Raw genomic sequence first — 18,435 nt, 5'->3', positions numbered from 1 at the left:
CTCCATTGGGAGACAATAGAAATATCGCGAGAACTCCAATCAGGAAACACGAGAAATATCGCGAGAACTAAATAATAATTTTTTCATTTTGAATCTTCACTGTGTTATTTGATGGATATTAATGTTTCTAAGTAGCATTATTATGGCGTAAAATATTTGCCAAGACCGCTGTTAAAGAATCACATGACTGACTTTGTCACGTGGTACGTGTTACTTTTCTCTGCGCTGCTGAAGATGGACTAATCACAATCGTTCATGTTTACTTGATGAGGATTTAAAAAATAATTTTATAGAGATTACAGGGGCGTATAGTTATTTGTATCGTATATACATGACTCCTTTAAATGATTGAGTTTTAAATATTACATTTATAAGAGCACAAATGTCTTTATTAAGACCATAAATGTCCTGAGATTTGAATGCGGCTTAATGGAGTTTCGGCAAGCGCCTGCTGGAGGAAAACAAGTTTGTCTCACATAGGCAATTGTTATTATCCGACAGCTTTTGCCACCCAATGAGCAGTCTGAACAGTGCATATACCGATCAAGAGATCCAAGCAGCAATACTTCAGTTCAGTTACATCTTCATAACCGCTGTCACAAAAGACGAAGTAAGTATTTGTCGGTTTTGTGGTTTCACTTGGTGTCTATCAATTATATAAGGACTGCAGTATGAGGCATTTGCAAAGTTTCAATAACATTGTGGCTTAAATGTACATTGTGCAGTTTGATCATAGTTTGCTAAGCTTAACTAGTAGTTCAGAGATGTGTACCTGTCAGCCACTTAGATGTAAACTAGTTGTTAGACCTGGTGTGTAATGTAAGAATTGTAGTTTTGCCTTTTTTCCACTAGTTTTCAATCAAATTATTAAACCTCCATGTATAAGTACCTAATTATTGTCTTATTTACACCATCATTAATGGAGAAATTAATAATTATTTAACTTAATATGCTTGTTAAATTAACATGATTAACATGATATATCAAGTTATTTGATATATACACTATGATAATAAATATTACATGGTACTGAAAGTACAGTACAGTGATATTTACCATGGTACATTTCCAAAAAAAAACAAAAAAAACAAACAAACATGGTTAGTACGTTTTTTGTTAGTGCATATAGATTATGAATTAATGTAGTAAGTCCTACATCTGTTTTGTATGCAAAAGACAAAAAAGACAAGTCATTGATTCAAATAGGTTAATGACCGTTAATGAATGTTTCAAACAGTTCAGCAGGTGAATATATGGGTCTTGTCTGCAAGGAGAGTATTTCTGCATGCATGCTTCTGTTGTATGACAGGAATGTGGCTGCTCATTCATTCAGAAGGTTTATTTTCATAAATTGAGTGGAAAGAATGAACTAATCAGCCACTTGCTCTCAACCGCTCCAGACTTTTCTTAATAAGTCCTTACATTCAATAGTTTAATATGAAAAATAATTAATAATTTTCAACTATATTCATATTTATCACACACACACACACATATTTACACACCAATCAGCCACAACATTATACCACATGCCTAATATTGTGTAGGTCCCCCTCGTGCCGCCAAAACAGTGCCAACCCGCATCTCAGAATAACATTCTGAGCAACCCATCTGGCACCAACAATCATGCCACGCTCCAAATCACTGAGATCACATTTTGTCCCCATTCTGATGGTTGATGGGAACATTAACTGAAGCTCCTGCCACACTACTGGCTGATTAGATAAACACATGGATGATTGTTGGTGCCAGATGGGCTGGTTTGAGTATTGCTGTAACTGCTGATCTCCTGGGATTTTCACTCACAACAGTCTCTAGAATTTACTCCGAATGGTGCCAAAAACAAAAAAGATCCAGTGAGGGGCAGTTCTGTGGACGGAAACACCTTGTTGATGAGACCGATCAACAGAGAATGGTCAGACTGGTTTGAACTGACAAAGTCTACAGTAACTCAGATACCCACTCTGTACAATTGTGGTGAGAAGAATATCATCTCAGAATGCCATCCCAGATGTGTATGACTTTCTTTCTTCTGCAGAACACAAATTAAGATTTTTAGAAGAATATCTCAGCTCTGTAGGTCCATACAATGCAAGTGAATGGTGACAGAACTTTGAAGCACCTAAAAGCACATAAATACAGCATAAAAGTAATCCATTCAACTTAAAGGACTTGCATATTGATCTTATTGCTCGGATACGATGGATTAAACCACTGGAGTATTATGGATTACTTTAATGCTGCCTTTATATGCTTTTTGGAGCTCACAAATTTTGTTCACCATTTATTTGTGTTGTAAGGACCTACAGAGCTGAAATATTCTAATAAAACCTTCATTTGTGTTCTGCAGAAGAAAGAAAGTCATACACATCTGGGATGGCATGAGGGTGAGTAAATGATGAGGAAATTTTATTTTTTAGGTGAACTATCCCTTTAAGAATAGGATTTTTGCTTTATTGCAGTACGTAACTATGATATGTGATTCTGTATTTGGTTTATATGGGAATGTAGAATGCGTCTGCAAGTTTCTGTCTTCCATTTTAATGTACAGGAAGATGTCACAGCCAGCAGACTCTATTCTTCACAGCGGATACTTCCACCCTACTCTCAGATACTGGCAGACCTGTGCTTCAGACCTCAGACCAGATAACCTCATATATCCCATCTTCATTACGTAATGTCTTCTATCTACAGTATGTTTGAGGATAGGTGCATAGGTTAATGGATCAAGTTTATGCTTGTATGCTAATATGCTTGCTTAGTTGTATTCTCTATCCATTTATTTACATTCATGCACTATAAATGTAAATCCAAAGTGACTTATAGTGAATTCAAATATAGATTTTTTTTATTAGCATGTGTTCCCTGGGAATCAAACCCATAACCTATGCATCGCTAGCACCATGTAGAGCTAAATGAGACACTTTCCCATTTGTAAAATTAAAGCACAAAAGTTAGACAATATGAAAGTGTAGTGACTTGTGTGTGGAGTTTTTAATTTCTCTTTTACTATTTTTAACAGTGACAGTCCTGATGCGGTGGAACCGATTTCAAGTCTACCTGGTCAAGCGAGGTATCATCCTTTACTGTATTGAACGCATTTACTATTTACATAACGGAAGTTTTACAAATGTGGTTTACAGTATTACTTCCTGTTTTGTGTCCATGAAGTATACACAATATCTGAGTTCTACAACTTCCATGATAATGCACCATTGAAATGAATGAAGGAATCCAGTGGATTACTAATGGAGTTTTAAAGTAAGATAAGCCTAGACCATTTTGATAAAACCTTTAAAAAAATAAAATAAACTGCCACTTAGTTTCCATGAGTAGGGTAAAAAAAAAAAAAAAAAACTCTTAAAACTGAGAGAAAAAAAAAAAAAGTAAACCTAAAAGGAGGTGTCCTCAAAATGTCTAACTAAATACTTTATATTTATTTTATATGTGATCCACAATTTTTTTCCACTCGGTTACTAAGATTTGGGGCATGCCCAATTGAAACCTAATTTGTTATTTTCTAGTATTAAACGTTATATACTAGGAATGCACTGATTTTTGGCCAATCCCGATATTGATTTTAACCAAAAATTATAGGCCGATAATGATACAGATATTTTGACACTTACCTTATTTTGCCATCAGATCAATGTTTTATTAAGGAATTATCTTTTTAAAATGTACAAAGAAGTACAAAAGCCTTTTTACTGTTCTAACAATAATTTCCATATGTTGAACACAGGCCAAAATTGTAAAGAGCGACACAATGATAACAATAAGTAGATAAAAAAGATACAAAAAAATAACTAAATGTGATAACATGATGATCGATATGAAAAATGTGGTCATTATTATTATCTGGATTGTGCATTTGAATTCTTGTGAGTTTTTACAAAGTGTGTTATTAATTAATTATAAATAAAACAATCGGTTTTTCATACTTTCGTTTTTCATGCTAATAACCGATATACCGATGGTTTTTATTTGGTCAATAATTGGCAGATTAATATCGGCAGCTGATACATCGGTGCACCCCTAGTAAATACAAATAAAAATTAAATAAACATACAAATGTGACTGCAGGTTCTAATAAAAGAAAATCAAAAATGCCAGAATAGGTAACAAGGATGCAGATTTAGCCTAAATTAAGCTATCACTTAATTGGGGGCTGGCTAGTTTGGCAAAAAAAAAAAAAAAAATCATTTTTAGTTATTGATTAAATTATGTTTCCCATAAATGTAAGAAAAATATTAGTTTGATCTTTTTTCTACAATAACTTTGGTGATCAAGTTGAATGCTTGAGTTTGATGAATGCTTTGCTTAAGAAAATAGGGAAAACTATGACCAAAAAAGCAATAGTTTTAAAATGTGTAAGATGTGTAAATGTTCAATATATAGAGACAAAGTTTGCATTGAATGTCAGGGTGAGGGTGGACGTTCGAGATAAGATAAAGCAGGGTGGAGCTGGAGGTAAAACACAAAGCACAAAGATAAGCCAAGGGTTCGTTCTGTCACAGAGTGTTTCAGTCCCCTTGAGGCAGAATAATGTTGCATTAGTAGTCCGAGTGAGGTCTGGTTACTTGTCAAACTTTCGGTTTTGTCCTTTAACTTGGGCTATGTTCCATGCTTACAAAAAGTTAGCATGCTGTGCACAGTATACATATTGCTAAAATAGTTAGAGTAGCATGGTAGTATGCTATTTTGTACATAGCCTTGTGTGTCATTAAGTGTAAACTATAATTGCTAATGTATTGTTAGACATGTAAGGACATGATAATTATTCTGATGATTTCAGATATGGTGTTAATAAGCTAGAAGGTGTGCTTCGTCCCCTAGTAGAAAAAGGCTTGAAGTGTGTGCTGATTTTTGGAGTTCCGGCAAAAGTCGAAAAGGTGGGAAGTACAATGGTTTCAGTCTGACCGTGACTGCGCTTTATAGTTTAAGACAAGTCTAGAAGTCTGAGACCACATTGAAAATCTATTTCGTGTCATTTAAAGTTGGAGCTAAAGTTTTAGGATTTTCAAAAATGATAAACAAATAAAAGTTATGTAAAACAGAGGGGAAATATTTAAGATTTGACACTTTTTCTAGGTCACTAATCAGAAAAGCTAATTTTGTGACATTGACTATGTTAACACCCTTTGTACAAAAGATCAGATTTATTTGCTTCCATTGAAACACACAAGATGCTCTTCGGAACATTGTTAAATGAGTGCATGCTGTCCTTAAAGAAAAAGGGTGACATACCAAATAATACGAAATTAAAATAAATGTTTCATTTGATCTTTTTCCTCAATTTATTATGCTGATAGTATTATTTGTAATCAAAAAAACTGTATGCAATTAGAAAAAAGTGAAATGCAAGGATTTTCATTAGTGGTCTCAGATTTTCAGACTCCTTTGAGGTTGATTAAATATTGATTTCTTTTCCCGTCCCAGGATGAGAGAGGCTCTGGGGCGGACACAGACTACACTCCTGCAGTGCTGGCTGTGAAGAAATTGAGGAGTTCATTTCCTGACCTAATGCTGGCCTGTGATGTTTGCCTTTGCCCTTATACCTCTCATGGCCACTGTGGTTAGTTTTATTGTATCTGCTTGCACAATCAACATACTTAGAAGTGGTGTACACAGATCTCATCGGGGTGGAAGGATAACAAAAGGGCGCAAAGGAAATACATTTAAAGTGATGTACACTTACATAAGATAATCAGTGGTGGTCCCACTAATGGTGGCTGTCATGTTTTTTTGTAATTAAATATTTTTATTAAATCTTACAATAATAAAGAAAAGCAAAGCATTATATATATATTTATATAATCTCGTCATATTGTGCTCCTTTGAAACAAATGAAGAGCTCTGTCAGGTCCTTATAATGGATGTACATGGGTGCCAGCACTTTGACTGTCCAAAAGTCACATTTACGCTGCATAAAAGTAATCAACACAACTTCAGTCGATCAATGAATGACTTCTGAAGCGAATCGATACGTTTTTGTAAAAAATAAATCGATAGTTAAAACGTTATTAACTTTTAAAAGTGCTTCATGCCAGCAGCTGATGCATCACGTAGCTGTCGCGTGACGCAAGCGCATCGGCGAGTTCACGCGCGAATTCGTAAGCTGCGCTTATTAACAACAGAAGAACAAACGTCACGCGAGAGTTCGGCCATTACAAACTGTATCAGAGCCCTGGATGGAAGCGCCGATTTAAAGTTAAAAACGTTTTAATTATCGACTTGTTTCTTTCATAAACCTATCGATGCGCTTCATAAGACATTCATTGATCAACTGGAGTCGTGTGGATTACTTTTATGCTGCCTAAATGTGACTTTTGGACCGTCAAAGTGCTGACACCCATGTATATCCATTATAAGGATCTGACAGAGATCGATCTACTAAAAGTCTTCATTTGTGTTCTGCTGAAGAAAGACAGTCATACACATCTGGGATGGTATCAGGGTAAGTGAATAATGAGAGAATTTTCAATTTTGGGTGAACTATTCCTTTCAACAATGTGCCTAACAATAAGATTCAACTCTCACGGGCCTCTTATTCCATCACTCCAAAAAATGTGCATTGAGAGCCCTCTAGTTTATTGTCTGTGTATGTGCGCTCCAAATATGGAATCTAACACTATAGAGATTCAATGAGATCGATCTTACACATCTATGGCACAAAGGATCGGGTTTCAGTGAATCGATCCCAGAGAAACTGTTGCTATAGAGACGCCATTAGCGATAGCCACCATAGCTGTCATGATGGCACTCTTGAGTAATGGATGTTTTTGGATGTTTGGATGTTTTTTTTTTTTGTAGATGTTTTTTTATAAACCAAAATGTGATAAATTCTGTTTTCTCTGTTTATCATACATGTCCATTTCACACGCTAATACTCACTGTAGTTTGGTCTCTGAATGAAACAAATTTCCTCACGATTTTTTACTAATCAAGACCTTTCCAGAGATATATAACACATGACTGTGTGATCTTTTTTTTTTATCTTTTTACTGGTTCTAAATATGATTGTTGCGATCGCAAATTTGCGAATTCTGTTAAGGGAACAATTCTAATTTATCAGCAAAATTAAAAGCAGTATTTTAGAATTGGTCAGATCAGCTAAATTCATTGTGTATATATATATATATATACATATATATATAATATTTTATTGTTATTTTTTTTTTTGTGATCAGCGCCCCCTAGAGGGCCTGGTACCGGACTGCCCCGGGTTTAAGAGGTTAAAGTAATACTGCTGCACTATGTGATTTGTGATTTTCTCCGTGACAGGAATCCTGCGTGAAGATGGCACCCTGGATAATGCTGCAAGCTGTATGAGGTTGGCTGAAGTAGCTCTGGCCTATGCTCAAGCAGGTTAGTCTGTAAATTAAATACAGGTGAAACCTGCCAAAACATTTCTGAGTCGTATTTCATCCCCAACATGAGAATTGTAATGTGCGTAATTGTCATGAAAATAAAAGACCTAAACATAGGTTTAATTTTCTTACACCCTAATTTCTTTTCAGTTACGAATCAAGTAATTGTCCCTTTTTGAAAAGCAGCTCTGCAGTATTTAGCTGTATCACACTTGATGACTTTTTCTCCCCAGGCTGTCACATCATCGCCCCTTCAGATATGATGGATGGACGTATTGCAGCAATTAAACAAGCACTCATATCCAATGATCTTGGCAATAAGGTCAAGAGAATTCTCACTTCTGGGTGCAGACAGTAAAGTATACAGAGAATGTAGTAGATACTGACTCAGTCTCTTTCTTCTTAGGTGTCAGTACTGAGCTACAGTGCTAAATTTGCCTCCTGCTACTATGGGCCATTCAGGTAGTGTACAATTCTTTTTAGTCTCACAAAGGCTGTATTTTGCCTATATTGGCAAAAAGTCTGGTGCAGCTTCTTTTGGCCTAGCCCAGTTCTACAGACAGAGACTGTCAGACTGACATGTAAACCGACCAAACATAGATTGTTTTTACAGGATGTTTAGGCACAGGTAAATCTGAAATTAAATTCATCCCAATAATAGATGCTAATAAAACTCTCCATGAATTGTGGTATTAAAAAAACAGTAAAGAAATTAGCGGAAGCTCTTAACCCTGTAAAGCCTGACATATGAAAGAATTTGACATTAAACTGTTTTAGTACCATTAGACAATCTATATAAAGAAATTGTAAAAAAACAAACATTTTATGTATCATATTTGATACATTAGGCTTTAAAGGTCATTATCCTCCTGAAGCACAGCAATTAAATTTTTTTGTGTCATATTTGATACATGGATTTCAAATGGGGGTTTTCAATAAAATTATATTCAAAAGTTTAACCAAGCATAAGTTGCTTATATTCAGCAAATGCTAATTTTAAAATATCAGAAACAATATAATCATTACTGTCACTGTTACTTTATTAAAATAAGCTGTCATTTATCCCAACATAGGAGTCACTTTGCACGCAAGTCCGCCACCATTTTAAATAGAGCAATATAAACATTGAAACCACTTTCTTTTTTTTTTCTTTTTTTTTTCAGAAATAACCATTAGATGGTACATAAACATGTGAAACTTACATACCTCAGGTTGTTTGGCTCGTCAGCTTAAACAGAGTGAAACTGGAGCCGTCAAACGTTGTGTATCATTGAGCACAGTGTTGGGGAAGTTACTCAAAAAAGTAATCCACTACATATAACTAATTACTTCTCTCAAATTGTAACGAGATTGCTTTGCCAATTACTTAATTGAAAAAGTAATCACATTACTGATTACTTGTTCAGTTACTTTCTAAAAAACGTTTCACTAGGGATGCACTGATATATTGGCTGCCGATATTTATCGGCCAATTATTGACTAAATTAAAAGACGTGACAGTTGTGAAATCGGCACTTACCTATAGGCTACATGATGAAGGAAACCATCCAAAACACTTTGAAACCAGCAGAACTTGACTTCAGAGATATCGAAAATTATATATATTGGAAATTACAGGTGCATCTCAATAAATTAGAATGTTGTGGAAAAGTTCATTTATTTCAGTAATTTAACTCAAATTGTGAAACTCGTGTATTAAATAAATTCAGTGCACACAGACTGAAGTAGTTTAAGTCTTTGGTTCTTTTAATTGTGATGATTTTGGCTCACATTTAACAAAAACCCACCAATTCACTATCTCAAAAAATTAGAATATGGTGACATGCCAATCAGCTAATCAACTCAAAACACCTGCAAAGGTTTCCTGAGCCTTCAAAATGGTCTCTCAGTTTGGTTCACTAGGCTACACAATCATGGGGAAGACTGCTGATCTGACAGTTGTCCAGAAGAAAATCATTGACATCCTTCACAAGGAGGGTGAGCCACAAACATTCATTGCCAAAGAAGCTGGCTGTTCACAGAGTGCTGTATCCAAGCATGTTAACAGAAAGTTGAGTGGAAGGAAAAAGTGTGGAAGAAAAAGATGCACAACCAACCGAGAGAACCGCAGCCTTATGATTGTCAAGCAAAATCGATTCAAGAATTTGGGTGAACCTCACAAGGAATGGACTGAGGCTGGGGTCAAGGCATCAAACACACACAGACATGTCAAGGAATTTGGCTACAGTTGTCGTATTCCTCTTGTTAAGCCACTCCTGAACCACAGACAACGTCAGAGGCGTCTTACCTGGGCTAAGGAGAAGAAGAACTGGACTGTTGCCCAGTGGTCCAAAGTCCTCTTTTCAAATGAGAGCAAGTTTTGTATTTCATTTGGAAACCAAGGTCCTAGAGTCTGGAGGAAGGGTGGAGAAGCTCATAGCCCAAGTTGCTTGAAGTCCAGTGTTAAGTTTCCACAGTCTGTGATGATTTGGGGTGCAATGTCATCTGCTGGTGTTGGTCCATTGTGTTTTTTGAAAACCAAAGTCACTGCACCCGTTTACCAAGAAATTTTGGAGCACTTCATGCTTCCTTCTGCTGACCAGCTTTTTAAAGATGCTGATTTCATTTTCCAGCAGGATTTGGCACCTGCCCACACTGCCAAAAGCACCAAAAGTTGGTTAAATGACCATGGTGTTGGTGTGCTTGACTGGCCAGCAAACTCACCAGACCTGAATCCCATAGAGAATCTATGGGGTATTGTCAAGAGGAAAATGAGAAACAAGAGACCAAAAAATGCAGATGAGCTGAAGGCCACTGTCAAAGAAACCTGGGCTTCCATACCACCTCAGCAGTGCCACAAACTGATCACCTCCATGCCACGCCGAATTGAGGCAGTAATTAAAGCAAAAGGAGCCCCTACCAAGTATTGAGTACATATACAGTAAATGAACATACTTTCCAGAAGGCCAACAATTCACTAAAAATGTTTTTTTTATTGGTCTTATGATGTATTCTAATTTTTTGAGATAGTGAATTGGTGGTTTTTGTTAAATGTGAGCCAAAATCATCACAATTAAAAGAACCAAAGACTTAAACTACTTCAGTCTGTGTGCATTGAATTTATTTAATACATGAGTTTCACAATTTGAGTTGAATTACTGAAATAAATGAACTTTTCCACGACATTCTAATTTATTGAGATGCACCTGTATTTAATGTTAAAAAACTTTTGTACCTCTTTATTCATTTTTTTATACATTCCTAGTAAAACAGTGATCTGATGACAAAACATCGTATCGTCTGTAGTTTTTTGTTAAAATTGGCTTCGGTATCAGCTAAAAATGTTCATATCGGGTCATCCCTACTTTTCAAATAGTTTGTTTTTCTGCTAAGCGAATTAAAAATGATGTCTATATTTCCACCTTGTTGATTGTCGCACAAGTCATACACTACAGCATTACTCATTTCTCCCTTACAATGACTTGCTAGGGGACACACGCCCTTCAGCTGTCACAGAAACGCAAACAAACAAACATGAACATAATTTATGGTTTGAATGCATTCAACATAAGTAATATCATTGTAGTTATATGTGTAATCCAAGTAATGCACCTAAAAGTAATTAACGTAATTGAAAGTCAGTAACTGTAATCTGATTACAAGAATTTAAAATGTGCTACACTACTTTTTGAGTAAAAGGTAATTAGATTACAGTAACTAGCTACTTTGCAATCAGATTGTACCCATCACTGCCATATAAACGTAATAAGTTCTGATTATTTCACACAACAGAAAACAAAGTGGAATATACAGTTCTGATCGTGGAAATCTAGTTTTCTTTCTGCTAAGTGCCTCAGACAGAACAGTTTTTGAAGGAGAACTTATCTTAAAATAACTTGGAAAACTTTGGCAAATCTAGTGATTAGTTCCTTCTCAAAAGCACTTTTTGTAGCTGTCCGGAAGCAGAGAAACTTTTGTTTCTCTCACCATTTTTATGTGTGCTATAAATATGAGATTCCATTATTTTTCATTTGAAGGGAGGCTGCACTGTCTAAACCTGCTTTTGGAGACAGACGATGCTATCAGCTGCCCCCTGGTGCCAGAGGGCTAGCACTGCGGGCCTGTGTAAGAGACAATCACTGTTAAACATGCTAGCTTTTATTGTTTTAAGTGTTTTGTGGAGATCTGAAGGTGTTGTCTAATCTGTGGGGCACTCGATATAAATAATTTGTTTATTTAATGCTGGTAGGAGCGGGATGTGAAAGAGGGTGCTGACATGCTGATGGTGAAACCTGGATTACCATACCTTGATATTGTGAGGGAGGTCAAGAATAAGGTAGGTAATGAGTAGTGAGTGTATGACATACGTGTATTAATTAAAGAATTTTTATACAACCTTGTACTCGTGAGATTTATTAACCAAGTCAAAGTCATGGAAGTCTCCACAGCTTATGTTTCTCTTTCTCTCATCAGCACCCCACTCATCCGCTGGCAGTGTACAATGTGTCAGGTGAGTTTGCCATGTTGTGGCATGGAGCTGCAGCCGGAGCGTTTGACCTGCGCACTTCAGTAATGGAGGCAATGACTGCCTTCCGCCGAGCAGGTGAGGAGGGGAAGACAGAAGATAAATAATGTGTATCTGTTGAGCCCAGTTTCTCCATAATTGTATATCTTGCACTGTAGTGACCTATGCACATACTTTAGACAGAGAACTATTAGATATGTTAGATAAACTATTAAATAACATGAAATTAACATAGCATTGCTGCATCTGCACCTCAACCTCTTAAAATGGTGAGGATATCCAACAATTAAAATCATAGAATTTTGTTTACTGTTGAATTGATATCCAATTAATTGTAGAAAACATCAATTGAATTAAGTTATTTTAACTAACAAACATACACGCAGTATTTAGCTGTAGCTCATATCCCAAACCTGTTAACGCATTATTTTCCCCCTATTAAACATGGAACAAAATAGAAAGACTGAAGCTTTATGTTCTTCTGTGTTGAAGTATTTATTATTTTAGTGCAGTCTTATTTAGTGTCTTTATACATTTCCCCATCCCATCCTGAATTTTGCTCCTTGTCCTTGCTCAATTTTTATTTATTTTTTGGCTCTGTTATCATATTTGTGGTGATCTTGGTAGTTGTCTTACGATGTTGAAATTTTCCCTGTCTTGTAATGTAATGCAATAATAATAATAATAAATAAATAAAAAAGACCAAAAGTAACATCATTTGGACCCTGTCTACAGCACAACATTAAGACTAGTTAATAATCTAATTTGATCCAGTTGTAGTGCTGACTGTCTGCATTTGTCAAACTCAACCATTCAAGTTTTAACATGATTTAACACTTTAATTCAGTGCGATTAATAAAAAATAATGCGTTAACATTTTGTACGCAATTAATCATGTCCCCAGACCATAATAAGGAATATTCCTTCCATCTGAGCAATTCAAGCTTGAAGTGCCACCTGTATTCTCCAGGGGGCAGTAAGCGAAACTCAACGCGTAGCTTTTACAGACAGAGAACAAAGCACACTCACCGAAAGCAGACAGCACAAGATGAGAACATGTTCTTGCGTACAAACACAGCTTCATGGAGCGCAAATCCAAAGGCAGGGATCTCAAGACGAGTTTTTCTAAGTTTCAAACTTCGTTTAACTTGACACAGCAACCTAAAAACTGTATGTTTATGACGAGATGCTCCATAAGCACCCGTTTGACGCAGGTGTACATTGACATGGCCTTAAACAAGCCCTTATAATAAATCTCGAACTGATTGATGAATTCAATTGCAAAATGGATTGCTGTGAAATGTAGGCCAATGATAGATGTTCAATAATATGGAAATAAACAATATATTGGAGTCTAAAGCCACTTTTTGAATTGTCTTTTTTAATGCTTAACTTGTGTGCCTAAATAATGTAATGCATTTTAATTATCTGTATAATTTATTTTTTTATAATATATATATATTTTTATAATTATTTAAATATAACTAGTTAAAATTATTTAATCAATATATATTGAATTATTGTTATTTGAGGGGCTTTCTCAGCAAATATTTATGTACGCGATTAATTGTGATTAATTCAATTAATTAATCGGCATACCATGTAATTAATTTGATTCAAAAATGTAATCGACAGCCCCAATATGTGTGTGTGTGTGTGTTTTCTCTATTTTATGGTAAATGTAATTTTTAAATAACTACAAAGCAACATTTGGTCCCAAAACTAGTTTTTTTTTTTTTTTTTTTTTTACATGATAAAATACATTTATTATATTTTTGTTTTTACATTTTATATTTAACTTTATACATTTTATTTATTTTTATTTAATGCTAGGAAATAACTAATTACACACATTAGGGTTTTTTAAACTGTTTTTTAGAAACTGTTGCAAAAATGTCAAACCTCATATAAAATAAATACAAAATAAAACCACATATAATATTTAGTTTGACTTGGCTCAAGTTTCAAGCCCTGTTCGTGGGAAAGTGTCAGATCCTTGGAAGATGAATGGCAGCAGTTTATTATTTTTATTTATTTATGTTTTTATTTTTTGGTGTGTGCAGCACTATTGCCGTTTTTACTTACCCTAACCCTAATGCATCAAAGGATTGCTTGATATACACCTGTTGAATGTTCTTTAAGTCATTTCCATCATACGTTCTTTCTTTCAGGAGCTGACATCATTATTACCTACTACACTCCACAATTACTCACATGGTTAACAGAGTAATCTAAATGAACTTGGATTAAAGCATTCTTCTGATGCAGATTTTCCTGAACCTGAGGACTTGAAATAAAACTGACAAGCAGATATTTCTACACAAATCATAATTTGTCAACTCATATTTTTTATCTGATTTATGTATCAAGTTCAAAAAGCTTGATTTTGTAGTTCTCAAATGATGGCATTCTTCAGCAGTTTATTTTTTATCATTCAAATGTTAAATGGTTTATTATTATTATTATTATTATTATTATTATAGGCAATTATTTCATAATTTCTGTAACCATGGATCTGTTTTCTTTTAATATGAATCTCTAAGATTGTAATAGCACTGAAAGTGGACCTCATGTTTATAATTACAGCTGTTTAGTTCTCAAATTAATTTTGTTATAATTATACTAATATTGAATGTCCTCTTTGTATCTCTGTTTTAAGCTTTACAGTGTTTGCTGTAGTTTATCTACAAAATGTCTATCATTACATAACCAGAAAGATGAAAATAAAGTTAAACCCAGGTATGAACAATATTTGTTTATTATGTTTTCTTCATGAACTGAACAGGTTATCAGAACTGCCCATCCTCTTCACAGAGTTTACAGGCAGTTCTTCATTACTGTCTGTGTAGGAAAAGAGGTTGTCCACCACGACATTCACATCTTAAAGGGATATTTCAGCCAAAAATGAAAATTCTCTCATCATTTACTCACCCTCATGCCATCCCAGATGTGTATGACTTTCTTTCCTCTGCTGAACACAAATGAAGATTTTTAGAAGAATATTTCAGCTCTGTAAGTTCTTACAATGCAAGTGAATGGTGACCAAATATCTGAAGCTCCAAAAAGCACATAAAGGCAGCATAAAAGTAATCAATATGATTAAATCCAAGTGATACGATAGATGGGTGAGAAACAGATCAATATTAAAGTCATTTTTGACTATAAATTCTTCTCCCTGGCCAGTAGGTGGTGATATGCATGAAGAATGTGAATCGCCAAAAACAAAAGAAGAAGAAAGTGAAAGTGGAGATTTATAGTAAAATAGACTTTCTCACCCACACCTATCATATCGCTTCAGAAGATATGGATTAAACCACTGGAGTCATATGGATTACTTTTATGCTGCCTTTATGTGATTTTTGGACCTTCGAAGTTTAGGTCACCATTCACTTGCATTGTATGGACCTACAGAGCTGAAATATTCTTCTAAAAATCATAATGTGGGTTCTGCAGAAGAAAGAAAGTCATACACATCTGGGATGGCTTGAGGGTTATAATGAGAGAATTTCTGGGTGAACTACCCCTTTAATGGATGTTTTATTAGCTTGTTAAGAGGGGTTGCTCAGTGGAGGTGCCCCAGAGACTGACCATACTTGCTGTCCTGTAGGAGAAGAAAATGCGGAAAAACACTATGAATTTTTACGAAAAAGTTCCACACACACACACACACACAAAAAAAGGAATATTTCCATGTATTACTTACTGTTTCCTTGTCACCCCGTGTTTGTGACTCTTTTTGAAGACGTGAGACATGAAGCCAGCCTCTCAGACAGATAAGAAAGCCCTAAGAGGACATAAATAACATTTCAAATGACATTTATAATGCAATACATGTAGAGTTCTCATAAAGATTGCACAACGTTCAACAGAACTCATCCTCTATATGAATCCTGTGGATTCAATCCACAAACAATCCTGTAGGAATTTCAGCATATGCAGTAGGATCTTATTCAATACCTTTATGATATCATTAGGATTATTCAGGATTGATCAAATTATGACATGCATTCCGATAGGAATAAAAATTCCTTTAGGATTTTTGACCAGGATTATTTTCTTTGCTGCACCATGTAAAATGATATGGCCAGTGTCAGCTTTCTTCTACACAGACCCAGCTGGCCCATTAAGTTAAATATATTTAAATTAAAATACAATACTTGCTTATACTGACCATTATACCTACACTTTTATTCAAATTGCATACACAATTTGAGCATTAAACAGAGTAATTATTCTGTTTTTAATAGCTAATAAATTAAAGAAACATTTGGAATGTTAGAGAGCTTAATATCAGGCTTCATCTTACCTCTCATGATTAATCAAAGTAACATAGTTGATTTTTTTTATTTCCTTTATTTCTTCCAAAGAGGTAAATTCATCAGCCTGACACGTCCAACGACACAGCTGCCATCCACACTGTCTGTGATCGACTAGTTTGACGTGAAATCATCCAGCATGTATTATTTACATCGGTGATCGATTATTGGAGACTAGAAATTGTGCTAATCGATTTAACGGAGCTGCAACAAATTGAGGATGAAATCTTTTCCGTGGCTTTAAACGTAGTATTTATTCCACACGTTGCGGCGTTTGGCAGGTAATGTATAATATAATTAAAGATCAGCGTGTTATATAGTGTCAAACAGCTTGTTCGGTGTATGACGAGCGCTGGTAATGAGCTTAGCTTGTGTTATTAGCTGCTAAAGAGAATAACACTCTTAACAGCGATATATGAGTGTTATAACAGGGTTACTTTCGTCAGTTCAGACAGTACATACTTATTATATGCCGCAGTAATGTCATTTTTTCAAAAGAAAGCGAACTGTTATCATTTTGTCTGCTGTAAATCATAATGTTTATAACGCCTGTAGCATGTGCAGTTCTACACTTGAGCTTGAATGAAGTTAAACAGAGAACAGTATAGATTTATAATGTCAGCCATGACATGAAAACAGCTGCCAAATATAACCACCAAAATGTGTATATATATATATATATATATATATATATATATATATATATATATATGGGTGCGTCCTTTGAAAAATAACAGTTAATGCATTGTTGTTTCATCTAATCAGTCTCGTACTGTTATGCAGTGTTGAGTAAGTTACACTGGCGGCCAAAAGTTTGGAATAATGTACAGATTTAGCTGTTTCGGAAGGAAATTGGTATTTTAATTCACCAAAGTGGCATTCAACTGATCACAAAGTATAGTCAGGACATCACTGATGTAAAAAACAGCACCATCACTATTTGAAAAAAGTCATTTTTGATCAAATCTAGAAAGGTGTACACTACAGTCTTCAAAGACAAAGGACAACTGGCTCTAACAAGGACAGAAAGAGATGTGGAAGACCAGATGTACAACTAAACAAGAGGATAAGAACATCAGAGTCTCTAGTTTGAGAAATAGACACCTCACATGTCCTCAGCTGACAGCTTCATTGAATTCTACCCGCTCAACACCAGTTTCATGTACAACAGTAAAGAGAAGACTCAGGGGTGCAGGCCTTATGGGAAGAATTGCAAAGAAAAAGCCACTTTTGAAACAGAAAAACAAAAAGAAAAGTTTAGAGTGGGCAAAGAAACACAGAGATTGGACAACAGATAATTGGAAAAGAGTGTTATGGATCTTAACCCCATTGAGCTTTTGTGGGATTAGCTAGACTGTAAGGTGCTTGAGAAGTGCCAGACAAGACAGCCACATCTATGGCAAGTGCTACAGGAAGTGTGGGGTGAAATGTCACCTGAGTATCTGGACAAACTGACAGCTAGAATGCCAAGGATCTGCAAAGCTTTGATTGCTGCACATGGAGGATTTTTTGATGAGAACTCTTTAAAGTAGTTTAAGAAGTTCTGAACATTCTTTTCAAATTGTAATAGTAATTTTTCACATTATTAATGTCCTGACTATACATTGTGATCCGCTGAATGCCACTTTGGTGAATAAAAGTTCACATTTCTTTCTATAAGAGCAAAATCTGTACATTATTCCAAACTTTTGGCCGCCAGTGTACTCTTAAAAAAAAAAAAAAAAAAAAAAAAAAAGTTATTAATTACCAACTACTAATTACATCTTCTACAGTGTAATTAGATTACTGTATAATTACTCTGTCTGAAAAGTAATTGCATTACTTATTACTAATTACTTTCTAAAACCCTTATCAACCTCAACCAGATAGACATGAAACTGTTCATTTATTTCTTTCAAATAAATTATATAAAATCAAATAAATTATTCATGAACTGGCCAAAGAAATTAAGGGGGCTGTGTTAAATTAGAAAACATGTAAACATATAAAACATTACATTTCGATTTTAAATTCTCTATTGTTTTATATAGAATTGTTCTATAGTCTATAAAGTATTTAACACAATTATATCTGAAGTAACTGTAATTAAATTACTGAAAAATTTAGTAATCCCTTACTTTTTTTAATGAAAATGTAATTTAATTACAGTAATTAATTACTTAGTAATGCATTACACCCAACACTGATGGTATGTTGTTTTGAAGCCTGATGTTTTATATATTATAGTGTTAATTTTAATTCTGTT

At 34.8% G+C, this 18,435-nt stretch overlaps 2 protein-coding genes and 1 long non-coding RNA gene across 3 annotated transcripts in view; 2 read left to right on the top strand and 1 right to left on the bottom strand.

The window, feature by feature from the left end:
- The first annotated feature begins 89 nt into the window (after positions 1-89).
- LOC127428782 (delta-aminolevulinic acid dehydratase-like) lies at positions 90-14,625 on the top strand. Its single transcript, XM_051677380.1, has 12 exons — positions 90-610; positions 2,552-2,674; positions 3,023-3,073; positions 4,796-4,892; positions 5,440-5,575; positions 7,285-7,368; positions 7,604-7,692; positions 7,777-7,832; positions 11,387-11,474; positions 11,599-11,685; positions 11,823-11,952; positions 14,046-14,625. The coding sequence occupies exons 2-12, from the start codon at positions 2,556-2,558 to the stop codon at positions 14,102-14,104; spliced, it is 996 nt and encodes a 331-aa protein (XP_051533340.1). The 5' UTR covers positions 90-610; positions 2,552-2,555; the 3' UTR covers positions 14,105-14,625.
- Positions 14,626-14,779: 154 nt separating this feature from the next.
- Positions 14,780-16,317, bottom strand: LOC127428819 (uncharacterized). Its single transcript, XR_007895192.1, has 3 exons — positions 16,181-16,317; positions 15,578-15,658; positions 14,780-15,475 (listed from the first exon to the last, which is right to left on the bottom strand). It is a non-coding gene; the product is annotated as an uncharacterized LOC127428819 (long non-coding RNA).
- A 7-nt stretch (positions 16,318-16,324) lies between these two features.
- The window catches only part of LOC127428695 (F-box/WD repeat-containing protein 5-like), a 23,052-nt gene continuing 20,941 nt past the window's right edge, over positions 16,325-18,435 (top strand). Inside the window, exon 1 of the mRNA XM_051677234.1 lies at positions 16,325-16,471. The gene's annotated coding sequence lies outside the window, so the exon portion shown is untranslated. The remainder of the gene's footprint in view (positions 16,472-18,435) is intronic.

Source organism: Myxocyprinus asiaticus, chromosome 3, assembly GCF_019703515.2.
Source record: "Myxocyprinus asiaticus isolate MX2 ecotype Aquarium Trade chromosome 3, UBuf_Myxa_2, whole genome shotgun sequence".
Lineage (NCBI taxonomy): Eukaryota > Metazoa > Chordata > Actinopteri > Cypriniformes > Catostomidae > Myxocyprinus > Myxocyprinus asiaticus.
The sequence above is the reverse complement of the archived record's forward strand: the minus strand, read 5'-3'. Positions and strand labels throughout refer to the sequence as shown.